Below are 27,824 nucleotides of genomic sequence, written 5' to 3'. Positions count from 1 at the left end.
ATAATAAGGAATTGTTGATGCTTTTATCCAGGGTGTTAGTAAGGTCATATTTGTAGTACTGCATACAGTTTTGAACTTCTTACCTAGACAAATAGTGAAATTGGAGGGAAAAAAACTGAAGGTGCTGGTTTATACCAAAGAAAGACACAAAGTGCTGGAGTAACTCAGCAGGCCAGGTACCATCTCTGGGTGACGTTTCAGGTCAGGACCCCTCTTCAACCCATCCTTTTTCTCCAGAGATGCTGCCTGACCCGCTGAGTTACTCTAGCAGTTTGTGTCAATCTTTAGTGAAATATCTTTAGCTAATTGTTCTATAAAGCGAAACTAAATATTCTGGGCCCATAATCTTTGGAGTTCAGAGGAACGAGGGGTGACATTACTCAGATATACTAAGATCCTAAGAGAGCATGAGAGGGCGGATGTTGGCATGTTTTCACCAGTGAGATAATCTCGAACAAGGGAACATAATTGGAAGATACAGCAATCAATCAACTACAACTGATGTACATAGACATTTCTTTTCGCTGAGCATGGTGAATTTCTGGAATTCTTTACCTCAGTAGATGGTAGAAGCTAGAACACTTTGAGTATTTAAATTAGAGGCCTGATGTTTTACTTAGAGCATCGAATATAAAGCAGTCCAGCACGGAACAGGCCCTTAGGCCGACAATGGTTGTGCCCAACATGGTGCCAAGACCAGTTCCTATATGCCGGCACATCATCCATATCCCTGCATTCCCTGCATATTCATGTGTCTTTCCAAAAGCCTCTAAAATGCCAATATCGTATCAGCTCCCTCAACCACCTCTGGCAATGTGTTCCAGGCACCTACCACCCTGTGTATAATTAAAAAAAACTTGCCCCATACATCTCAATTAAACTTTAACCCTCTCACCTTAATGTTACGCCCTCTGGTATTTGATATTTCCATCATGAGAAAAAGGTTTAATTTGCTTCCATCAGGTCTTCCCACAAACTCCAGCATTTCCAGATCCACATCCATCATTTCCTTGTGTTCTTATTCTCATTTGCAAGGTCGTAGAGACAAGGCACAGAGATAGAGCTTGAACATGCCAATTTTTATTTACAGTCTTAATTACAGGCAAAAAATAAAATCTATTTCCTCCCATTGGAATGTACAGATTTAAAATTGTTCATACATTGAGGCAAGAAATATGAAAAAAAGGCTTGCAATATCCCAGTTTCAATCAAGTGATGCTTTATGCTTAACAAGTTGGAAAATTAGATCAGAAACCGGTCTTATAAATCTTGTACCCGTTTCATTGTGTAATGAGATGATAACTGATCCATGGCTGAATCTCAGAGCCAGCCTTTTCCAGATTTTCTTTTATTATTTTGTTGTCAAAAATAAATCTTTTAATCTCAAATGTCATGTTATCAATGGCTGCATCAAATGTCAAGGGTTAATTCCACCCACCTCCCTCCCAACAAACGATGATCCTCCCTGGCTATTATCTACCTCTCCCACACAAACCCCAGTCTAAAATGTGTGTTTTAAAACAACTTCAAGCAAATATGCAGCGGTTAATAGAAGTACCCTTGCAATATCAGATTTTAAAATCACCTCAACCCACTGATGATTATATCACACTAGCGAACAAACTTAAGAAAAGTGATATCGATTCCTGTATCAATTCAACTGAACTGTTTTGGTGCAAGAGATGAATTATATAAATGCAGAGGTCAGCAAAATACCAGAAGAATTGCCTAAGGGATGAATATTAATCCAAAATTAGATTTTAAACCAGCAGGTTCAAGAGTAAAACAAGCTCCTTGAATTGAAGATAGATACAAAATGCTGGAGGAACTCAGTGGGTCAGGCTGCATCTCTGTAGAATAAAGAACAGGTGACGTTTCAGGTCAACATGACCCGAAATGTCACCTATCCTTTTTCTCCTTCGATGCTGCCTGACCCACTGAGTTACTGAGTTACTTTGGTATAAACAAGCATCTGCAGTTCTTTGTTTCTAACCTTTAATTAAAGGCATGGCCAACTCATAATATGGCCTCTCTCTCAAGCAAATGGCAGCAAGATTATACACCTTTCCACAATTCATTTTAATAACATGCTAATTTTCAGATGTAAACCATGCGCAAATGGGTCACAGATTAAGTGCAAAATTTGCATTTTGCAAAGTACTGCACCATTTTGATTTTATTTAATCAATAGTTATGATTAACATTCTAATACACATATAATGAAACATAATGCCCAAGAAGGAATGGAAAGTGAATTATAACCATTGATTAAATGTTTAACCTATGAATGTACATGCTACTTGCTTTGTACAAACATGCACATGGGAAAATGGAGACCCATGACGTTATCTTTTTAATAATTCTGAGCTTCCATTGGCTCTTTCATTTGTTGAAGCAAAGGTATGGTTCACCAGACACCTTATTTCATTCATTAAATGGTTGTTGTCCATGTTTGAACTTTGATGAAGAAGTAAAATATGGGAGAGGAAGACATCACAGCAAATCTGATGCACCAGTTACCCCCATACTTCCAGCAAAAGTCCACTGGTTCATAAACGGAACACAAACCACATCCTTAAATGCAAAAGGCCACATTTAATAATAAATTCTTACTAACTCAATTAAGTTGAATCTGGGTCTCTCTGCGTGATCCATTAGTCATTTTCCAACCCATTGTTAGAAGTGAAAGAGTCTCTATTTGCAACTGAAGTTCAAAGGTTACAGATTTTTTTTAAACTGGGATATAAGTAACCACAGACACTGGTTTGCAAAAGAAAACAAAGTCCTGGAGCAACTCAGTGGGTCAGGCAGCATCTCTGGAGGAAGTGGATAGGTGACGTTTTGGGTCGGGACCCTTCTTCAAAGAGTGGGAAAGAGGAGTTTAAAGGGGAGGGTGGAAAATACAAAGACATTGTGCAGGATTAAGCAGACATGATTGGAAAGAATTGGAGCAGTGCAATTAATCATTTCAGCTCCTAATTAGGAGTGATGAAGTCTAGGTTCTTTTTGGCAAGAATAAATAGATAAGTTCGTGAAAATGATTATTAGGTAAACACTGCTGAAGTCTAGGTACTTTTTAGGAGAATGTTGGAGTGACATCATTGTTAAAGGAGAGCAAAATAGTCAACAAAGACTGTCTTTGGTTGTACTATGGGCATCAGTTTATTAAATATTATGGTTACCTCATGTTAAGGTTATTAATTTATTCTATTTTAATTACTATAATTTATCTGTGTGTATACCAATTTTGAGTCTGTACACCGCTGCAAGTAAGATTTTGATTGTGCTGGTACTTATGACAATTAAACACGGGTCTTGAGTGCTGGATGAATTTAGCAGGTCAGGTAGCATCCAGGGAGAAAATGAGGAGGCAACCATTCAAATCGCAATTGCTCTTCAGACTGAAGCTGCTACTCGGATGCTGTCTGGCCCACCAATACATTGTGTTTTCATGTGAATGGGGGACTCATGAAATATGAGAGTAGGCTAGTGTGGACCATGGATTGTCATTGAGATTAAATGGCTTAATTTAACAAGACTCCATTGTGTATGTCCAAAATGGCTGCATTTATTTAGCAGAAACATTAAAGGTAAAATCAGGCACGGAGGAGTTAATCTGAGGGTTTTCATTCTGTGCAAAAAAATTGCACTCATCTCAAAGTAACCAGTTACTTTACAGCACTTTTAAAGAATTAAACAGGAGTGAACACAAATACAATCCACCCAAAATATCCATCAATGATGAAGATGATATCCAATTAATATCATTTCAATAATTGGAAAAAATATAGACCTATTTTTAAGAATATCCGCATTTGCCATCAGGAGCAAGGATGGAGATGGCAGATTTATTGTGTTCATGTTTAATGAGGTTGAAAAAAACCCGCATGTGGTGGGTGTGAAAAGAAAAAAATTCCAGTGCAGAAATAGTCATTCTTAGCAGCTTTTGATGAGTTGGCTATTTGCCTATTAATCCTATTGATATATTAGTGCAGCGTCCAGTGATTCAGAGCAAAATACATTGCATCCAATGTAGAACCAGAGTGATATTGGCTGGGAAAATGGAATTTGCTCATTTTATGACTGCTCAAATTTGTCTGATATTATGGGTGGCACCAAGTTCAATAGCTGCTTAGGTGGCTACTCTCACATATCAACTTCTTACTGGTAACAAGCCAACTGGTGAGCAAAGAGATTGGTTACCAAGCCCCACCCCAGATCTGAGCACAAAAATACAGGTTGACATGTCAACATATTACCAAAGGAATGCTACACTGTTGGAGTTGCGGCATCTTAGAGATGTTCCATTTTGATTAAGACTTTAGATCAAAGTCTAGTCGCCCTTTTCAGGTATCCAAATGTCTAACAGTGCTAGCTTGCAAGAGCAGGGTAGTTATCACCAGGTGGATCACCAAAACATACCATCAGCGCATGTGCAAGATTGCACACAAATTGGCAAGGACATATCCTCCATTACAGCAATCACCACACTCTTAAAATAAAAGTTTGCAATTGTCTTGAGAATTATTTTCAACATCCTGTGATCATGAAAGGTGGTATAAAAATGCAAAGCTCTCTCGCTAGGTCAAGTATTTTGGCATATTTATGCCGGTGTGCATTCAACCATAGCTGCACTTGCACTATCGCAACTGACATCTGCATTTATATTTTGCAAGGTAACTCCAAACTACAACACAACCTGAAATGCAACCTATGCCTGCTTTTGAGCAAATAGCTGGAGATTTTTTTTGTTAAATCCAAATCCATAACAAATAAAATTGTACAGCAATTATACAAAGTTGCAACTGATAAACTTATTTTTGATCCATTGAAAATATTGTTTAACTTCCTCATCATTCTCTATATAATAAATATTTATTTTACAATAAATGCCCTGACAGCAATGAATGGTATACATTCAAAACCTATATTTTTGTATAAATTCCTTTGAGTTGTTTTTCACAGTAAAAAATAAACCTTGTATAAAATATATTTTATAAAAATGAAGTATTGTTACAAAAAAAAATAACTGCAACAAAAATGATTAAAGATTAAGTACCTTAACAATGCTATTGGAAACCAGCAACGAGCACTTTCCCTTTAATGCTACCAACTTACACAGGTCTCTAAGGTCACTGATGCAGAGAGAGTTTTTCTTTTTCAGCTTATTTGCTGGTTTTCACTGAAGGCAGGTCTTGGATAGCCGTAACTGTTCATGCAAAGTTCGTGAAGAATCAGTTTTTCTTCAGCGGATTCAGTGGAAATCTGAAGGTTAATGTTTTCGTAATTCTTTGCCTGAAGAACTGCTTGCAGAATCTGTTTGCTTTTCATTTGCTCAATCTGCAAAATGGGAAGGTTAAGGGGAGGTTAACACGCAGTTAGCTTACAACAGATAAATAATGGTTCTAACATGTACAGTGAATCATGTATAGAATCAACATGGTATAGAATTATCTATACCTCTATAATAATTTCTAATACATTTCATATATGTTTCTAATAATTTTCTCACCTCCACTATAATTAGTTTTTTGTTCATGGGTTTCATGTCAGGAAACTCTTCTCCAAAGCATATAATCACTTTGTTATTCGGTGGAATGCACTGTGGGTTCTCTGTGTATAGTTGCAAGGCTGCAAGGGAAATAATGTTTTTAATGCATTTTATACAGTCCATCAGTTTTCCCATTCACTTGCATTTCAAAAGACTTTTTAATCATCCTGTAAACACACAATTCCACATGCAACCAAGATGAACAGGCCAGGAGGCAAACATTAAACCTTCTCCATTATTCCCCCAAACAAAAATGGGCTTTGACATGCAGTCAGTTCCAGCGCTGCCTTATCCCAACAATGGTTTTGGTTGATTGGATCTTAATAGATGTTTATTTAAGAGAGTTTTGGAGAAGCACATGGATATGCAGGGAATGGAGGGACATGGAATAAATACAGACAGGTTCGGGTTGGTGTTGACATCATGTTCGGCACAGACATGGTGGGCTCAAAGGCCTGTACCTGCTCTACTGCTCTGTGTTCTATGAATGAATAAGTTTTAAAAGATTATCTTCGTTTGCTCAAAACACTGAATTTAGCTTCTGAATCTATCGGTGAGTGTGGGAGGAACTAAATCCTAGTTGGAATCATAATAGAGCATAGAAATGTACAGCACAGGAACACGCCCGCCAGCCCACAATGTCTGTGCCAAATATAATGCCAAGAGAAACTAATCACACCTGCCAGCACGTAGTCCATATCCCTCTACTCCCAGCATATCCATGAGTCAACCCAAAGGCCACTTAAATGCCACCATCATATCTGCATCCACCGTCACCCCTGACTGCGTTCCATGCATCCACCATCGTCTGTGTTAAAAAAAAACTTGGCCTGCACACCTCTTTTTAACGTTGCTTCTCGCACCTTAAAGCTATGCCCACTAGTCTTTGACATTTCTACCCGGTGGAAAACTAATTCCAATTCTCAGAATACAGTATACTTCTGGACAGTACACAAATTTCCATCTCGTTACCATTGATTCAGTTAGGCCATATTATGGCATTTCAACAGACCGTGGTATGGACTACTTGTAACATCTTTACCTGTTCCTGGTCAATGCTCACAGCCTTGACAATTGCCAATGCCATGCATAGCAAAGGACGTCTAGAGGAAGGTGAGGGAAATCAACAGTGTAGCACTGGAAGCTATCCCCAAAGCACTTTAGAGTAAAAAGAGATGGATGTACATGATAGATTCGGCTTGGATCGAGTGGATGTGGACAGGATGTTTCCACTAGTGGGAGAGTCTAGGACTAGAGATCATAGCCTCTATTAAAATGAAAGGACATTCTTTTATGAAGGGATGAGGAGAAATATCTTTAGTCAGAGGGTGGAGAATTTGGAATTCTTTGCCACAGAAGGCTATAGAGCCCAAGTCAGTAAATATTTTTAAGGGATAGATAGATTTTTGATTAGTGCAGGTGTCAGAGGTTATGGGGAGAAGGCAGGAGAATGGGGTTAGGAGGGAGACATAGATCAGCCAAGATTGAATGATGGAGTAGACTTGATGGGTCAAATGGCCTAATTCTACTCCTTTCACTTATAACCTTATGATCATGACTCATTCAGACAGAGTAGAATAAAGCAAAGCTCTCCCCAATAGCCTATTGTTCAAGGATTGGTGATATAGATTTAAAATTGAGAGCAAATGATCCAAGGAGAGGCATCAGGAAAATATTACATGGAGAGTGGTTTCTGATCTGGAAATCACTGTCTGCAAGGGTAGTGGGAAGTTTAGCAGAGCTTTCCAAAGGAATTGATTAGACGATTGAGAAAGAATAACATGGGGAAGGAGTGAGACTAATGGGATTGTGCCAACAGTTCCTGGTACAGTCTTGATGGGCTAGATGGCTTCCTTCACTGCAGTAGTTCTATGATTTTAGCAGCATTACAGACATGAGCTACCTTACTGAGAATTTAGTGCAGTTTACACCTCTGCAAGCTCACAAAAAAAGTGTCTTTAATTACCACCCCAGCTTTAAATTAGTACATTGTGTTCTTAGTGGCTTTCTGCTTTACCCTGTTAAATACAACATATATCAGATTGAGTCAAGGATTCACGGTCCAGTAAGCAATCCATAAATAAACAGGTGACTGCTGATGTAAAGGGCTGACAAAATACATGTTACGGTCTGGCGTAAAATGTTATGTTCAGTTAATGAATGAGCAGGATAGAGTGCAGATTACCATCCCCACATAACCCTGACATTTTGTGCAGTTTTCTATGAAATAGGGACACAGGTCTGTATTCTTCAGCGAGGAGGATTTGCACCTTGTACTCAGTACAATGAATATATTCCTACTGTTTGTTACATAGCAACCTAAAGTGTAAAGAGGCTGGCAGCCAGCTGACCCCCAGGGATGGGGATTGGAGACAGTGAGGCTAACTTCAAATTTTGTGAAGTCAAAAGCTCTGCCAAAAATAGCTGCACTTTCTTTTGGTGCAGTTAACATGTTCTACTTATGGTTTGTGTGTCAAATACAATCGGCCACAGATAAATTAGGAAATTTGACAAAAACAAGTACTGTAGGATTAGACCGTTGTTACGGCCAGGAGATTTTTCTCCAGAAATGCGGCCTGACCTGCCGAGTTACTCCAGCACTTTTTTGGTTATCTTTGGCATAAACCACCATCTGCAGTTCTCTACTTCTGCATCACTAATACTGTTGGGAGCTGCACAACTGGTGCCCTGCACACTGCGCAAGACATCATGCCTTAAAAATGGCAGCCACAATACAAGATGCATTGAAAGGCTGCAATGGGGGTGTGGGAAATGCAGTAATCATCTGCTCATGGGCACCATGGTCTTCCCTGACTGAGTTTCATGCCCTAATATCAATGATGCAGAGGTCACATACAATGCACCTCAGAACTGCCTGCTAAGAAGGTGCAATGTGAAATATGGTTTCAAATATCCAGGCCATTAAAAACTGAGGCTGGTAGACACTGCCTGCAATATTGATGTCAGAATTGAAACCTTTTAATTATCACTTTGTTGGCCATCTCAAATGCAATGTAGTTCAGCTCGGCAACAGATTACAGATAAAATCTCCAATCTATTCTGGCAAGGCAGGAAATATGCTGCGTGGCCTGCGATATATTTAGGAACTGATAATCGAAACACTGCAGTGAATGGTGTTGCCCGGGCCAATATCTCAGCATGTGCACCTGGCAATATCCAGCAGGACAATCTACTCCGGACGGAATTACTTCTATATGCCATTTTATGCATGGAAACACGTGCCAACGGATTTGTTTTCTGGGCTAAGAAGAAGCAAAATCAAATCTAATGTTTGTGCAGGGTTGGAGGTGGTAGATGTCAACGTTCTGTCACAGCTTTGCCTGACTGTTCCCACAGGAAGGACAGGCAGCCCCGCCAAATCACCCAGCACACATACGACAGGCTGACTAACCAGCTTCTGAGTCCTAAACTTTCTAAACTTTGTGCCCTAAACTTGTCACGATTAGTCCAAGCCCGGAAATTCAACACCAATGCAGAGTGGCGATGAGGTACAGTATTATAAACTTCCCAAGTGCCTACTCAACCAACATATGTGAAGCGATTTCCGGCACTGTCCCACACCATCACCTTAAACCTCACCCAGTCTATTGATTCAAATTGAAAGATACAGCATGGAAAGAGACTTTTTTGCCCACCGAGCCCACCCTGACCATCGAACACCCATTCACACTAGTTCTATGTTATCACACTTTCACATCCACTCCGTACACAACAGGGGTCATTTTCAGAGGCCGATTAACCTACAAACTCCGGTTACAAATTCCAATACCTGGCGTATTGTGCGCAGTTTTGGTCTCCTAATTTGAGGAAGGATATTCTTGCTATTGAGGGAATGCAGCCTAGGTTCACCAGGTTAATTCCCAGGATGGTGGGATTGACCTATGATGAAACAATGGATCGACTGGGCTTGTATTCACTGGAATTTAGAAGGATGAGAGGATATCTTATAGAAACATGTAAAACTCTTAAGGGATTGGACAGGCTAGATGCAGGAAAAATGTTTCCCATGTTGAGGGAGTCCAGAAGCAGGGGTCACAGTTTAAGAATAAGGGGTAGGCCATTTAGGACTGAGATGAGGAAACACTTTTTCACCCAGAAAGTTGTGAATCTGTGGAATTCTCTGCCACAGAATGCAGTGGAGGCCAATTCACTGGATGTATTCAAGAGAGTTAGATATAGTTCTTAGGGCTAACGGAATCAAGGGATATGGGAAAAAAGCAGGAACAAGGTACTGATTCTGGATGATCAGCCATGATCATATTGAATCAATATGGTTGCTGGCTTGTCGGGCCAAATGGCCTACTCCGGCACCTATTTTCTATGTTTCTATGTTAACATGTATTTTGGACATGACAGGAAACCAGAGCACCCGAAGGATATCCATGTGGGCACAGGGAGAATGTACAAACTCCACACAACTGTACTGAGCTCCTAATCGAACCCCGGTCATTGGCTCTGTGTGGCAGCAGCCCTACCAGCTGCATCACTGTGCTACCCTCAGGAAAAACATTACTACATCCTAACTCTGATCAGATAGAAGTCCCTTATTATTGATCATTTTTCAGGATGATTCCTGTCACCTTGATGCATCTTGACGTTGTCGGGAACTAAAAGTTTACCCACCTGTAACACAGCAATATTCAATATCTGCTATAATGCACTAGTTCTATTCCTTACAAACCACGCCTTATAGAAAATAATGTATAACATAAATTATGTCAAGATGGAAAAAGAAGATAGGGGCTAGAGTGGTTCAGACTCATAATGACAAAGTCTATTTCCTCTCTACAGCATTTTCAAAAATTAACCATCTTATAAACTGCTACAACATTATTTTTGTTACTGTAAGCTAAAAATACTGAATTGTTCAGTAGAGTATCATTGCACAAGTATTAACATAAAGTGATTGCTTGGTAATTTTACTGGCAAAGTACTATATTCTTATGCAAACTATATTCTTATGAGACATTGGTGTCTGATTATTGTAGGAAAGTTACAAGGAAACAATTTACCCTGGACTGTTTTTTTTCCAACACAACTTTTTTACTGCTTGTTAAATTCCAAAGTAACTTTTGAGTTGTTCTCCAATTCCAAATTTAAATCAACCTATGACCAATTGAGTCCACAGAATACAAATAGTTCCCTAATCCATAAATCACATTATTTCAAAATTGCATCATGGAAACACACACTATAGCACAACTACCTGTATTGATATTTCAAATTTATCAATACCCTTACAGTAAGTCCAAAGTGAATTACAGTTCCTCTCTAATTGGGAAGCTAAATAAAGCACTCTTGAATTATCCCACTGTGCAACAGTACCAAAACTATATTTAAATCCTTCTGCTATTTTAAAAATAATAACACGATTGCACAGTCAACACCAGTTATTAAAGGGAACTTGAACTTGACTAATCTCTTTATTGAGTAGTTTGAAGATTGGTCCTGACCTGAAACATCACCTATCCATGTTCTCCAGAGATGCTGCTTGACCTATAGTAACAGCACTTGGTGTCCTTTTTGTGTAAACCAGCATCTGCAATTGCTCGTTTGTAAACTATTTATTTATTTTCGATATATTTAATGGTTAAATGGTTCTTTATTGTCACACATGCGCTGCAGAGTGAAATCCTTTGCTGAGCAAGGTGAGAGAACATGGAATTGGGAGCAAAATACATGAATGGATTTAAAATTGGTCAATAGATCGATAACTACTTGTAGAAATAAATGAATAAAACACAAAGTGCAGGAGTAACTCAGCTGGTCAGGCCCCATCTTAGGAGAGAATAGTTTTCTTGGGACTCTTTTCCAGATTCAAGATTCTGCAGGTCCTTGTGTCTCCAGGGGAAATAAGCAGTCCTCTAAATTGGCAGGCTGAGGATCCAAAATATAAAATTTCCAAGTTTGCTGCTGATATTGATATTAGTAGGAAAGTGAGTGCAGTGGTAATGATGCAAGGAGTCTTCATGACCAGCTAAGTGTGTAAATGAAAACTTGGCAGAAGGAGTTGAGTAATAGCGCACACACAAGCAGCTGAGCGGCTTCCTCCTGCTTCCATTGGGTATTCAATACATGTATTTGAAACTGTAACATCTATTCCCATGTTATTTGGCCCCAACACATCTCACTTCAACTTAATAACGTAACACATCTCACTACACTTCAACTTAATGGGGCGGCACAGTGGTGCAGCACAAGAGTTGCTGCCCGTCAGTGAACATGTAATGGAGACACAAAGGAAACTGCAGATGCTGGAATATTGAGCAAATCAACAAAGTGCTTGAGGAACTCATTGGGACAGGCAGCATCTGTGGAGGGAAATGGGCAACACCTACGGAGAGTTGGGACCCTGCTTCAGAAGTGTCGTCGGTCCATAGCTCTCCACAGATGCTGTTCCTCCACAGATGCTGTTTTGCACCGACTGGAACATCCTTTAGGCATGAATCTACCTTGATCTATAGTTCAGCAACACCTCGGTTTTAAAATTCACATAATTGTTTCCATTCCTGCCCGTCAAACTCCAACCTTCTCGCATCCAACCATTCTCTGAAAACACACACTCCTCCTGTCCTCCAACACAGCCTTGCATCTCTCCGATTTCTCATTGGTTCAATAATGGTGGCGCATTCTTCAACTAATGCCCCAAACTCTGGTTATCACTCTCTCAACCTCCATGCCACCTCTCCTCCTCTTAGCTTTAAGATCAGAGCAGGAGGTTGAAAGGAGATGCGAGGGTCAAGCATTTTGTTTCACACACAGAGAATGATGGGTCCCTGGAACAAACTGCCAGGGGTAATGGTGGAAGTGGAAACGATAGTGGCATTTAAGAAGTTTCAGGTCATAGCCATACAGTATGAAAACTTGTATCATGCCCCTTATATACGAGTCCCATCTGCTCGCGTTCAGCTCATTTCCCTCTAAACCTATCCTAACCAAGTGTTTAGATAGGCGCAAGGATATTTAGTGAATGGAGTGATATGGATCACGTGCAGGCAAAGGAGATTAGTTAACTTGGCCTCATGTTGGGCACAGTCATAGTACCTGTTTCTATGATGTACTGTTCTATGCTCTATGTTCCAGATACTCATTAATACCCGTATAGGAAGGATCTACAGATGTTGTATAACCCCGAAGATAGACTCAAAGTGCTGGAGTAACTCAACGGGTCAGGCAGCATCTCTGGAGAAAAGGAATAGTTGATGTTTTAGGTCGAAACCCTTCTTTAGGCAGGGTTTTGACTCAAGACGTCACCTGTTCCTTTTCTGCAAGGATGTTGCCTGGTCCGTTGAGTTACTCCAGCCTTTTGTTTGTAATCGTTAAAAACTACCAGTTTGACCATTGTTTCAGAAACCTTTCCTACTCGCTCCTTGTGTGGCTCAGTGTCAATTCTGTGCATTGGATCGTTGGATATTTTTATTATATAAAGGTGAAAGTCAAATGCAACGTTATTTTTGATACAATAGGCGTAACACAAACCTTGAAGAAATTGCTTTGTGTCAAAGAGCTTTACAATCGCATCTCTTTCCAGCTTGTTCGGCCGATCGGCATAAGGTGCGCAGGGTCCACTCCAGAATACCCTGCCCTGGCAGAGCCTTTTGATGTAGATGCCCTCGTTGTTGCTCAGTAGCAGCACCCCGCGCTCCAGGTGGGTCAAGAGTTTGTTGGTAACCTGCTGCTGCCGAGGATTCGCTATCTTGTTCGTTGGTGGGAACAGAACCTGCTCCATGCTCTCCAGCCCCTCGCTGGTGATGGGGGCGTGACGTACGGTGATCCTACACCCGTCGGACCGCCGAATAGGAATCCGGGACATCGGAATTCCACCGTAATAAAAGGTGGCCATCATTTGGCAAAAACCTGGAGACAACATTTCAATTAAATAAATACGGGCGCTTGAAGAGAGAGCCGATGGAAAATCAAAGCTGACAGGGCAACGATAACTAATTGGTCCACTGTACAAAAGTTTTACACTGAACTTTATAACTGAATTAAATGCTCCATGGTAAGGAGGAGATTCAAATAATTGACTGAAACTTGATTAAAATGAGACGCTCATGAAACCAATTGTTCAAAAACTCCAGACGTTCCTCTGGAGATTTTCAATGATTCAATGGGACTTTAGTGTGTCATGTACCCAAGTGCAGTGAAATTCCCTTTTTAGACAGATGCGGTAGAGTTGCTGCCTTGCTACACCAAAGACCTGGGTTCGATCCTGACTTTGGGTGTTGTCCATACGGAGTTTGTACATTCTCCCCGTGACCCGAGTGGGTTTTCTACAGGTGGAAACCATTCCTCCCACACTCCAAAGGTATGTAGGCTAATTGACTTGGTATCATTGTAAATTGGCCCTAGTGTGTGTAGGATAGCATTAGTGTACAGGGATCGCTGATCGGCCCAGGACGGTGGGCCGAAGGCATGTTTCCATGCTGTATCTCTAAACTAAACTAAAAACAGGAGAGGAATTAAGCTATTCAGCCCATCAAGTCTATTCCACCATTCAATCATGGCTGATCTATTTTTCCCTCTCAACCCCATTCCCCTACCTTCTCCCCGTAATCTTTTACGCCCTTATTAATCAAGAAACTATCAATCTCTGCTTTAAAAATACCCAATGACTTGGCTTTTTGTGACAATGAATTCCACAGATTCACCTGGCTGAAGAAATTCATCCTTGCCTCCATGCTAAAGGCACAGTTCATTAAAAATCTAGCCTCATCCACATCCTATACACCAGGGGCAATTTGCAGAGTTCAACTAACCTACACTTCTTTGGGATGTGGGAGGAAACTAGAGAACCTAGAGGAAACCGACGTGGTCACAGGGAGATCATGCAAATACCACACCGAAAGCAGCCAAGACCCGGGTCTCTGACGCTGTGTGGCAGCGGCTCTTCCAGCTCTGCCACTAAAAGGAAAGCTGTCTCTACCAAGCCTGCCGAATGATCAACAATACAGTGGACTCTCAGCTGCCATCTGATATTGCCCAGCGGGCTACTTAGTTAAAGGAACAATTAGGCAGATGTGTTAAACATTAACTTTGCCAACAATGCTTACTATCCCAATGAACTTTAAAATAATTAATCTCTACTTTCCTATACGAGTGCAGAACAATGATTTCCATCTATTACAGAAGCGCAGATGTTTGAAATAAGAACAGTCGCTGTATATTTGGTACCTGAATTGGGTTGCATGGGCGCATAGTTATTGCCGTAATATAACATGGAAGAGTCTGTAACAAGAGAAAGCATTTTTTAATTAATGGAAGGAACGGTATACTTAGTCAGAAGATTATGGTGTTATATAGCATGAAAACAGGCTCTTCAGTCCAACTTTCCTGTGCTGACTAAGATGACCCATCTACACTAGTTCCACTTGTCTGCATTTGGCCCATATCCCTCTAAAACTTTCTTATCGATGTGCCTATCCAAATGTCTTTTAAATGTTGATATTGTACTTCTCTCAACTACTTCCTCCGGTAGCTAGCTCCATATACCAACTACACTTTGTGTGGAAAAAAAACCCTCAGGTTCCCATTACATCTTTCCCCTCTCACCTTAAACCTATGTCTTCTGGTTCTTGATTCCCTACTCTGGGTAAAAGACACTGTGCATTTACCCTGCCCATTCCCCTCATGATCTTACACACCTCTGTAAGATCATCCTCCTGCGCTCTAAGGTATAAATTCCTGGCTTGCCCGTCCTCTCCCTCGAGCTCGGCGCCTCGAGTCCTCGCAATTTCCTTGTAAATACTCTCTGCACCCTTTCCAGCTTAATGCCATCTTTTCGATAGTGGATAAAATTGAACCCAATACACCACAAGTGTCTTTACCAATGTCTTGATCAAAAACTTTAAAAGATTTTGAAGCACAATTTTATTTCACAAAACAACAATAAGAATATGACCCATAGCCAACCTATCTAAACACTGGAGCTAGGTTGTAAACTACAATATTCCTTTTAATTCCTGTTGGAATAAAATAGAGAGAGTACAGAGGAGATTTACTAGAATGTTGCCTGGGTTTCAGCAACTAAGTTACAGAGAAAGGTTGAACAAGTTAGGGCTTTATTCTTTGGAGCGCAGAAGGTTAAGGGGGGACTTGATAGAGGTTTTTAAAATGATGAGAGGGATAGACAGAGTTGACGTGGAAAAACTTTTCCCACTGAGAGTAGGGAAGATTCAAACAAGGGGACATGACTTGAGAATTAAGGGACTGAAGTTTAGGGGTAACATGAGGGGGAACTTCTTTACTCAGAGAGTGGTAGCTGTGTGGAATGAGCTTCCAGTGAAGGTGGTGGAGGCAGGTTCGTTTTTATCATTTAAAAATAAATTGGATAGTTATATGGATGGGAAGGGAATGGAGGGTTATGGTCTGAGCGCAGGTATATGGGACTAGGGGAGATTATGTGTTCGGCACGGACTAGAAGGGTCGAGATGGCCTGTTTCCGTGCTGTAATTGTTATATGGTTATATGGTTATATGGTTAATACCACAAATGGATAATAAACTGCAATATTCTTTCAAAATGCAAAGCAAAATCAAAAAATGATTAATATTTCCAGCTAATTCTTAAAAAGGGGAAGGAATGATTTGTGTTTATCTTGAACATTTACCTTCGATGTTTTGTCGGCCCCACCAATCTATTTGTGGTTGATTTGTACAGTCCTCTTCCGGAGGAGAATGACTTCTCTTTATTATACCATTATAATCTGCAATAACCTGTAAATATTTAATTAAAAGATAATAACTAACAGAAGGTTCTTGAGTAACTTGTTTTACAGATAACATGTCCACATAACTCAATCTCTCTTTACCTCACTTTAGACTTTATTTTAGGGATACAGCACAGAAATAGGCCCTTCGGCCCACTAAGTCCATGCCGACCAGTGATCACTAGCACCATCCTACACATTTAGGACAATTTACAATTTTTGTTTACCAAATCCAATTAACCTACAAATGTGTATGTCTTTGGAGTGTGACAGTAACCCAGACACCCAAAGAAAACCCACGTGGTCTCATGGGGAACGTAAAATCTCTGTACAGACAGACCCTGTAGTCAGGATTGAACCCGGGTCTCTGGCACCATAAGGCAGCAGCTCTACCTCTGCACCACTGTGCTGCCCTCTCTCATTAAAATTTGATGCTAAATTTCTTACTTGATTATATTGACAAAGTATTGTATTACATAGATAAAGTACTAAATGTATGAGTTTACAAATGGATTGGATCCATACAATTCATTATTTTTCTCTAATTCTTCTACTCTTGGCCAAGCTCAAATTGGACCCTTCTTCAGACTGGAAATATGGGCTGGAGGTGAGAAAAGACCAGGACCAATCAAGTCCTACTATCAATCTGAAGAAGGGTCCAGACCCGAAAATCACCTATCCTTTTTCTCCAGATGCTGCCTGACCCGCTGAGTTACTCCAGCACTTTGTGTCTATCTTTGATATGAAGCACTATCTGCAGTTCTTTGTTTCTACATTAAAGATTGCACTAACATCGTTTGGAACTAAGGAGAAGTAAAAAATGAGGTGACATCAGCCACATCAAAGGGAAAAGTTTGATTGGTGAGGTCCTGGTAAATCTTCCTCTCAAAGTCAAAAATCATCTTCATACCAGTCCTGTGTGATGCAAGACCGTTGCCTTTCTACCAACAGCTCTACACCCGCTTATTCATAAAAGCGTCTTGCTCCTCAATGCTATTGGTGTGAAATGCCTTCGAAAAGGTCTTGAGAACGGCCCTTGTTAATGAATTTTGGTTGACTGTTTGCCACTGTTATTGTTATTAATATTCTTCTCTCAAGGAAGAAAATCTGCCTCCCTTACCTGCTCCGACCTATGCATGACTTCAGATTCACCAATGTGCTGACTCTTGGCTGAACAATTGCCAGTGGCAACCACATGAGATGAACAAACACAAAGAGATAAATCCATTGTCAATTGGCTCTTCTATACAAGATCTACCGAAGTCTGGTTGTGACCTGCTCGTATTTACTCCCCCACACGTTTCAGCGAGTTCAAGCCAAATGCAAGAGCCCTGAGCTCACTAGATGCTTGTCCTCACTATAAATGCCCCCAGTACCTGCACTGAGAAATCTGCCTGTGAGACTGGCTCTGAAAAAGGCAGAAGACACAGTCAATGACCAATTTCTGGCCGCAAAGAAAACACGCACGTTTCATTTATATTTTTTAATTTCATTTTAATGGAGTTTTGGACAACTTATCTTCAGTTGCTTTCTTTTTCTTTAAAATCTGTTTACGTATTCAATTCTTAATAGATTTTGAATTGCTGTCGTAACGGATCAATATTAAATCAATAGCCTCATAATTTAGATAAGCAACCTATAAAGAACCTTTCATAGTCTCTGACCATTTGGTGCACTTTTTTCCCCTAACTCCATATCAGTAAAACTAGAGTAAGCATTAATTAATCAGATACATAGTCATGAGACCACACAGTGTACAAACTGATCACCAGATTGACTGACTTGCATAGCTATGTTAGTTTTAACCCAGTAAATTTTAACGTGGGAAATAAAATAACTTGGACCTTTCTATAACATGATGCCACCATACGCCCAAATGCTTCTTTTAACCAAGCACGGAATAAATTAATGAATGGAATTATTGATCTTTTACATCACTCTAAATATTGAGAAGACATTTTAATCGGAACAATAGCCATTCCACCATGTCACATTATCTATTTCCCACAAATACAAGAAGGGAAAAGAAATAGAGATACCCACCTCCTTCATGAGTTCATCTGAGCCAGGTGGGCTACAATCCATATCAGTGATATCACCTTGTTCGTTGGACAGATTGCCGAATTTACCTGTTTTGGAAATGAATAGGTCACAGGATTCAGCCACTGTAGTATTGGCATTGGGTTATTGCCATATTTAGTTTAGTTTTCTAGTTTAGAGATACAGCGCAGAAACAGGCCCTTCGGCCCACTGGTCCGCACCGACCAGTGATGCCCGCATATTAACACTATCCTACATACACTAGGGACATTTTTTACATTTACCAAGCCAATTAATCTACAAACCTGTACGTCTTTGGAGTGAGACACAGTGAAAAACGTTGTTTTGCCTGCGATATCAGCTGATCATATCACACAATTAAACCGTACACAAGTACAACAGATGATGCAAAAATAGAAAGGAAACGGTGCAAAATATTGTGTTACAGCTATCATGTAATAGAATACAGAATATTGCGTTACGGCACAGAAAGTGCAGGTAAAAAGAATTTAAGGGCCGCACGCAACAAGGTAGATTGGGAGATCAGAAATAAGAATGGGTTAATTAATGGATCATCAATCTAGCGTGGCATGGTGGTGTAGCAGTAGAATTGCTGCCTTACAGCGCCGGAGACTCAGGTTCAATCCCGACTACAGGTGCTGCCTGCGCGGAGTTAGTACGTTCTCCCCGTGACCACGTGTGTTTTCTCCGAGGTCTTCAGTTTCCTCGCATAATCCAAAGACATACAGGTTTGTAGGTAAATTGGCTTAGAATAAATGTAAATTGTCCCTAGTGTGTGTGGGATATTGCTAATGTGCAGGGATCTCTGGTCGGTGCGGACTCGGTGGGCCAAAGGGTCAATTTCGCACTGTATCTCTAAAATACTGAAAACTAAATTAAAAATTGAAAGTGATAACAGTGCACATACTATCTAATAACTTATTTAAGGAAATAGAAGGATTTCTGAAAAGAGATTAATTACAGAAGCCTCGTTTCTTTGTGTACATGCTCACACCATTGCAACTGCATGGGAGTTGCCTTCCAAAGTGCATTCCTTTAACCTGCTTTGAAAAGAACCTCAGTGCCCTGTCCAGCGACAGACATTTCATCAGTGCAGCACAGTGGCGCAGCAGGTAATGTTGCTGCCTCACATCCTGCGCAACTCAGGTTTGAACCTGACTTCCAATGCTGTTTGTGTGGAGTGTGCATGTTCTTTCTTTGACCTCATGGGTTTCTCCTGCTGCTCTAATTTTCTCCCATCTCACAAAAGGTGTGTGGGTTGGTTAGTTAACTTGTTGCTGTAAATTATCCAGAGTGGAGGTACATGATGGAAGAATCGGCATGGAATTGAAGCGCAAGTGTAAGTATTAGAATATAAACTTTTTGTTTAGTCGAGAGATACCGCGTAGTAACAGGCCCTTCGTCCCACCGAGTGCACGCTGACCACAATCACACGTACACTAGTTCTATACTACACAATAGGGGCAATTTACAGAAGCCAATTAACCAACAAATCCGCACGCCTTTGGAACTCAGTCACAGGAAGAAGGTACAAACTCCACACAGACAGCCCCTGTGGTCAGGATCAAATCTGGGGCTCTGGCACTGTGAGACAGCAGCTCTACCGCTGCACCACAGTGCTGCCCTGGTTGGTTAAGTTGTTGCTGTAAATTATCCTGAGTGCAGGTTGATGGTGGGAAGAATCAATGTGGAATTAAAGCGTACGAGTATATAAGGCACTGAGGTGTCTTGAAGGAAAATGTAACAATGTCATAGAGAATACATAGATATGTCAACTGGAAATAGTGAGATTACAATGAATGTCCTTTAACTGTTATCAAAACTAAAATATGATATAGTGGGAACAACATGCTACATCTCAATGTATAATCACATATAATTTCCAAAAACATTGTTGATCACAATTATTCACATTCAAACATCATTTTTGTGAGTTTCCTCATTACATAAAATCTCAGAATTCCCTGAACTAAAATGATTATATTAAATCTTCTGTAATTGTGAAGAATTTCTGCTGTCACACATTATTTCATCAGCATGTAAAGTCACATGGAGAGCCAATGATTCTTTCCTACCTGAACCCATATTATTATGATTTCCGAAATAATATCACATGCTCCAAGCTCGATGCATTATTGTGTAAATGCATTTTGTCTTCCTGTTTAAATTCTCTCTCTCTCTCTCTCAGATAGATAGATAGACAGATAGATAGATAGATAGATAGATAGATAGATAGATAGATAGATAGATAGATAGATAGATAGATAGATAGATAGATAGATAGATAGATAGATAGATAGATAGATGAGAAGGCAGGAGAATGAGGTTAGGAGAGATAGATCAGCCATTATTGAATGGTGGAGCAGACTTGATGGGGTGAATGGCCTAATTCTGCTCCTATCCCTTATGACCACAATGTCTGTGCATAACATGATGCCAAGATTATCTCATATCTACCTGCACAGAACCTATATCCATCCATTCCCTGCATATCCATATGCCTATCCAAAAGTCTTTTAAAAACTGCTGCGATATGTGCTTCAACCACCACGCCCAGCAACATATTACAGGCACTCACCACTTTCTGTAAAAACCATGCCCCACATATCTCCTTCAAACATTGCCCCCCCTCACCTTAAACCGATAAAGTTAATAAAATCACCAGTAATTTGGTTTCCACCAATTTCTCAAGGTAACTTCATATGAAACTCAATATATCGCTCTAAGACTTTGGAGAAGGACACAAACAACTATTTTTGCTGAAAGTCCCAGAATCTACCATCTCCAGTGACTGTATTTTTCCCTCTCTCCTCCTCTATGTCCCAATAGTCAAACTGAAATTGATTCTAAAATATAAATTAGTCTAAAATATAATCTAAAATCAACAAGACTGAACTCAGACTTTGCAATTCAGTACAGATGCATCTCATAAAACATGCCAACTCACTACGTGGCAAAGACCAGGTTCAGGAATAGCTCCTTCCCCACAGTCATCAGGCTATTAAACTTGGCTCAGACAAAACTCTGAACATTAATAGCCCATTATCTGTTTATTTGCACTTATTCAGTTTATTTATTCATGTGTGTATATATTTATATAATGATATATGGACACACTGATCTGTTCTGTTGTCATACCTACTATGTTCTGTTGTGCTGAAGCAATGCAAGAATTTCATTGTCCTATCAGGGACACATGACAATAAACTCTCTTGAATCTTGAAAATCTTGAATCTACACTTACATTTCTGCTGTCCTTCGGGAACTATACGGTAAACTTTGTACGGTTCTGAAATGTCGAGTTGCGAACGGTCTGTCACCTCTTCGAAGTCTGGGCTTTTATTGAGTGCACAGCGAAGCCTCGTCTTCCACGTGGCAGGTTCAGCCTTCTCACCTTCTTTGTACTTTCCTTTGAAGACGGCCCATGCCTGTCAGCACAAGGTAAACCATGGTGATGGAACTCAAGAAAATAACAGTACACTTTTCTGCACTTGCAGACTCGTAAACTATTGTACATTAATGCAGTAACGTTACACATCTGTGCTCAATGTAATATACTTGTATACACTAATGCAGTAGCCTCTCACATCTGTGCTCAATGTATAGGTATATTTTTGTTACATGTACTGAGATACTATGAAAAACGCTGTTTGCATACTACCCAGTCAAATCATAGGATACACGACTAGATTAAACCATCTAAAAGTGCAGGTGAAACAGCCCAAACCATTTAAAACAGGTAGTACAGAGAAAAATACCAGATTGCAGAATACAGTTCAGAATATAGTACAGAATTCAGCAATGCCTTTGCTGAAGGTAATAACTGACTTCCACTGCACAAAAACACTGACATTATTTTCATCTCACAGGTGAGGAGTTATGATTGTAATGCCTGCACGTTATATACATGGGATACACAGAAATGATAAAACTCCTCCTCATTCACATCTGTATTTGGAGGACATGTCGCTAGAAACAGTTACTCTATTGCCCTTTTCACACTGAAGCCAAAATAATCATTAGCTCCACTTAAGGTGTTCTTTGACAATAATCGTCCAAGTGGTAGTCTAGTTGCAGATGAAGCTGAAGATAATGTGTAGGACGAACTGTAGATCCTGGTTTACACCGGAGTTCGACACAAAATGCTGGAGTCATTCAGCGGGTCAGGCAGCATCTCTGGAGGAAAGGAACAGGTGATGTTTGAGGTCGACTGAAGAAGGGTCTCGACCTGAAACGTCACCTATTCCTTCTCTCCACAAATACTGCCTGGCCGGCTGAGTTACTCCAGCATTGTCTTCTATCTTTGAGCTAAAGAGAATGCTAGATCTCGGGTTAATAAACCGATACCAATACCAATTGTAGCTTCAGGTTTCTACACGAAGAGTTTTTACTTAAAATGTTTCAATGCAAGTGATCTTGTTTTCCGTAATTAAATATTTCAACAGATTACGGCAACTGTTTCCAGAAATATTTAAAGAGTAAAATGCACACACAAGGGCAAAAAGAAAAATTAAGTTTAAATCTGCGTGTCCATCGATCTGGTGATATTGCCTGCATGCACCAACGCTGGACTTCAATCAGGGGTCAATACTCGTGGCTTCGTATTCAATACCGTCTCGACCCGAAACGTCACCCATTCCTTCTCTCCAGAGATGCTGTCTGACCCGCTGAATTACTCCAGCGCTCTGTGTCTAACATGTTTTAAGAGATTTAATAAATATACAAATCTAAATTGTGCTAATTAGAGTTACACACTTTTAAAACCTCGCCCAACTTATTTCACCTGAAGGACCTGCCATATTTTCACAATATATAACAAAAATATCTCGAATCAGAACGCGTTTATCCGACCAACAAAACACGTGTTACTTTATTTTTTAATAAATAGTAATGTGGTAGCGTCTTATAAAATTGATTTTAGCGGGGGGGGGGGGGGGGGGGGGGGGGGGGGGGGGTCGCGTATACTTATTTCATAGCTGTCATACCGGATCACTCAAACTTTATATTTTGATAGATTATGCGAACTACTTTCTTGCAATACTGCACTTTCAGCAAAGCCTTCATTCAAATATAAACATCGGACCCCAGTAACTCAAGAGTTGCCAGTTAATGAAGCGATTAAAGAGACTTTCTGCAAACTAAACCTATCTTCAATGCACTTTGCAGAAAGACACACGCACACACGCGCACGCACAGAGTTCACCCCTCGCCTTGCAAAGTACAAACAGTTGACATAAAGTGCTGGAGTAACTCAGTGGGTCAGGCAGCATCACCCGAAAACTTGGATATGCGACGTTTTGAATTCCCCTATCTATGCTCTTTCAGAGATGCTGCCTGACCCGCTGACTTACTTCAACACATTGTGTCTTTTTTATGTTAGCATCTGCAGCTCCTTGAAGATGGACACAAAACGCTGGAGTAACTCAGCGGGTCAGGCAGCATCCCTGGATAAAATGAATAGATGACGTTTCGGGTCGAAAAAATGTCTGAAGAAGGGTCTCGGCCCGAAACGTCACCCATTCCTTTTTCTCCATAGATGCTGCCTGACCCGCTGAGTTACTCCAGCATTTTGTGTCTATCTTCGGTGTAAACCAGCATCTGCAGTTCCTTCCTACACATGATGTCTGCAATTCCTTGTATCTATAAAGTACAAACTTGACACCGTAATCTCGGGACATCTGTTAAAACTCTCAGGACTGCCCGCAGCTTAATGCTTTCATGTTCTCCATTGCATATCACTCAATACACCAAAGTTAGCCACAATATCCTGGAGTAACAGCGGGCCAGCCAACATCTCTGGCTGCCTGTCCCGTTGAGTACTCCAGCATTGTGTGCCTCTCTTCGGTGTAAACCGACATCTGCAGCCCCTTACTACTCAATACACCAACTTGTGTGTTATTTCTTTCCAAATATCATAAACTGTTCCAAAGTCCTCGTACTTTGAATATGGACGCGTCAACCTCTTGGTTATAGTCCTGCTTCCCGGCGTGTTTCCAGGGAATCCGAAAGGTGATTCTCTGATCATCATCCCAGACCAACCCCGGGTATTGGTCGCTGTCGATCTGATCGATTAGCCACTGCTTAAGGCGCCGCATTCCGCTGCTGTTTTTATCGACCATCCCGATCCTGTAATTGCAACGTTGAAACTCACAGCATGGGTAATAACACTGATGGGAGACTAAAATGTAATCAGAAATCGGTAACTATTCAATAACAAGAGACACTCATCCGTGCATTAATGTCGATAAAATATTGCTTCAGCACAATAATGCAGTTTGCCAACTTATTTCAAAGTTACATGAGCTCACCCCTGCATCGCGCCTCAGTAGCTGTGTGCCAGGTATCAGTCACCTAAGTGTTATATTGTTTCTCTTCCGCCTCCGTGCGTATAGTTAATGAAATGTCCTTTAATTGCCCGATCAAAAATACTTTGCAAACAATGCCGTTTTTATCAGGGGTTTAAGGCGGTGTTGGTGGGTTTGTTTACTCAGTGGAAGGAGTGTCTCTCCCGTGACTGACATTGGAACACACCAAACAGCTCTTAGAGTTTCGCACAGTAAAGCCAATGGGCCGAGGGGAAGGGCGGTATTTCCTCCAAGACCCTCCTTTTACAAGAAATCAGATGTACAGACTATCTCCAGTAGCGCGCTCCAGCTTTTTTAAGGTTTCGGTGGTCCTCTGTGCAAAGTTGCAAGTGTATTTGCATCAATACTTATGAAACGAGGCACCTTACGGCCCCACCAAGTGTGGTTGGGCTATGAATTTAATTACAGGGGCTCCGACGTGAGTACAAAGGGGGATTTACTGAGAGGCATGTTGGGGGGTTTTCCTGGATCTGTACGCCTCCTCCTGTTCCATGATGGTAATAGTCTGAGGGAAAAAAAAGTTTTGTTTTTTTTCATTCTGATCCATTTCATAAAACCCCAATAATAAAATCTATTCCCCGGGTGAATGAAAATCACAAGACTACATGCGCTGCCAATATGAAATAAATGGTGAAAACATTCAGGTGTTATCTCTGAAAGAGAAATAGTTAATGTATTTGGGGGTCCAAGCCCTACGTCAGATCTGGGAAAGAGAAAACAAACCAGTTTTATATTTAGAGACACAAGATGATGGAATCTAGAGTAGAAAACAACGGAACAATGTGCTGTCTTGCCCAGAGTAGAGGAATCGAGAACCAGAGCTTTTGGATGAGGGGGAGGAAGATTTAATAGGAATCTGATGGTTAACTTTTTTTACACAAAGGGTGGTGGGTGTATGGAACAAGCTGCTAAAGGAGGTAGTTGAGACAAGTACTATTGCAACGTTTAAGAAACATTCAGAGAGGTACATGGATAAGACAGGTTTAGAGGAATATGGGCCAAATGCAGGCAGGTGAAACTAGTGTAGATGGGGCATGTTGGTCAGCATGGGCAAGTTGGGTCGAAGGGCCTGTTTCCATGCTGTATGAGTCTATGACTAACTGTTGGAGGAACTCAGCAGGTCACTCTGAAGAAGAAACCCGACCCAAAATTTTGTCCATTCACTTACTTCCACAGATGCTGAATGAGCCGGTTGTTGTACTCATCCCCAGCTACTGAATGCAGCTTCTGCACCAGTTCCCCAATCCCCTCAATACCTGTTGTGCTGCTGCAAGTAAGAATTCCATTGTTTTGGGACATATGACAATAAAGCACTCTTGATTTCCAAACTTTAAAACATTTATCTTTCTCCATCTCATATACTTCTAAAGATCTGTATGAACTACATCAGAAATGGAGAGTAGATTTCCTTTCCCAAATTAGTAAATTGTTTAGATGTTCACATATGTTGTCTGTTGTTGATAGTATCTTTTTATTCTAGATATACTGTTACCTGAGTTTAGTTTGCCCAGTTACCAGAGGGGAATTTAAATTAATTTATCCCAATCTTTGGTTTCCTAACTGATTAATTTAACAAATATGTTCCCATACTTTATTTTTCAGCGAATGTCGCACTAGTTTTCACATTCATAATGGGATCTTTTGTTTTCTGACATAGTAAGTTCCGCTCCATTCATCAAGAACAATAATGCTGTGATCAGTCCTTTGGAACCAAGGTTATGGTATAATTAAATAAGGGCCATTCGGCCCATCAATCTGGTCCTGTGCAGTAACTGTCCTAACCCTGTGCTGTGGATAAAGAGGAACAAGTGCGTGGGTGTACTCTGATTTTCAGGCATTTAATAAGGTGCTCTGACAAAAGTCATCACAGAAAATCAAAACTCATTGTGTAGGAAGCAACTGATTGCTGTGATTAGAATATTGCCCAGTCAACAGGAAACGGAGTGTAGTTCTTTTTTTTTGGTCGGCAAGATGTGACAAATGATATGCCAGAGGAATCAGTATTGGAGCCTCTGCATTTTACAATCCATATAAAGGGTATGGATGGATGTATGGCTGTTAAATTTGTTGGCAACACTAAGATAGGAAGCGGAGTTGCTTGCTAAATTTTGAGGAGGAAGTAAGGAGCCTACAATGGGATAAAAAAAAGTTCAGCAAATGGACTGCTATTTTAGAGATGGTGCACAATGTAGCCAAATGTGAAATTGGCAATTTGGTAGAAACATATAAAAGAAGTATAGTATATGAACGGTTGGAGTTTGCAGAGCTCTGACATGCCGAGGGGCCTGGCATTTGGCTGTCCATGCCTTGCAAAATGTTGGTACAGCAGGTAATTATGAATGCAATATTCTTCATGCAGGAGATAAAGGCAATAGGAGGGAGACACTAGAGACTGTAGTTGCTGGAATGTATAGCAAAACCCATACATTTGCAGGGATTCAGCAGGCCGGGCAGCGTCTGTTGAAGGGAATCGGCAAACAGCATTTCAAGTCGGGGACCCTACTTCATGCAGATGCTCCTTCAAAAGGTGGAAAGATTCTCCTTCAATGAGAGAGAGAGAGAGAGAGGAGGGAGGGAGTCAAGTGAAGTCAACTTTATTTGTCACATACACATATAAGATGTACAGTGAAATGAAAGTGGCAATGCCTGCGGTATTGTGCAAAACAACAGAACATAACAGAACCAGTATTCACATTAAAAAAAAGAAGACAACAGTTACGCCCTGGTGAGATCAGAGTTTTCAGTCCTGATGGCCTGTGGAAAGAAACTCCATCACATCCTCACTGTTTTCGCAGCGTGACAGTGAAGGCGCTTGCATGACCGGAACAGCTGGAACAGTCCGTTGCTGGGGTGGCAGGGGTCCTTCATGATCTTGCTGGCTCTGGATCTGCACCTCCTGGTGTATAGGTCCTGCAGGAGGGGAAGCGTAATTCCCATGGTGCGTTCGGCCGAACGCACTACTCTCTGCAGAGCCTTCCAGTCCTGGGCAGAGCTGTTGCCAAACCAGATAGAGATGTTTCCGGTCAAGGTACTTTCTACAGCACCAGAGTAGAAGGATTGAAGGATCTTCAGAGGGACTCTGAATTTCCTCAGCTGCCTGAGGTGGTAAACAGAAGAA

The 27,824-nt window shown here is 40.7% G+C and overlaps 1 protein-coding gene across 1 annotated transcript; it reads right to left on the bottom strand.

The window, feature by feature from the left end:
* Positions 1 to 1,058: 1,058 nt before the first annotated feature.
* Positions 1,059 to 27,436, bottom strand: irf8 (interferon regulatory factor 8). The gene is made up of 9 exons (XM_055648885.1): positions 24,650 to 27,436; positions 24,281 to 24,467; positions 21,586 to 21,769; positions 18,324 to 18,409; positions 16,182 to 16,287; positions 14,747 to 14,800; positions 13,052 to 13,429; positions 5,513 to 5,631; positions 1,059 to 5,340 (listed from the first exon to the last, which is right to left on the bottom strand). The coding sequence occupies exons 1-9, from the start codon at positions 24,655 to 24,657 to the stop codon at positions 5,161 to 5,163; spliced, it is 1,302 nt and encodes a 433-aa protein (XP_055504860.1). The 5' UTR covers positions 24,658 to 27,436; the 3' UTR covers positions 1,059 to 5,160.
* Positions 27,437 to 27,824: the final 388 nt, after the last annotated feature.

Source organism: Leucoraja erinacea, chromosome 17 (assembly GCF_028641065.1).
Source record: "Leucoraja erinacea ecotype New England chromosome 17, Leri_hhj_1, whole genome shotgun sequence".
NCBI lineage: Eukaryota > Metazoa > Chordata > Chondrichthyes > Rajiformes > Rajidae > Leucoraja > Leucoraja erinaceus.
Note: the sequence above shows the minus strand (reverse complement) of the source record. Positions and strands in the feature narration are given on the sequence as shown.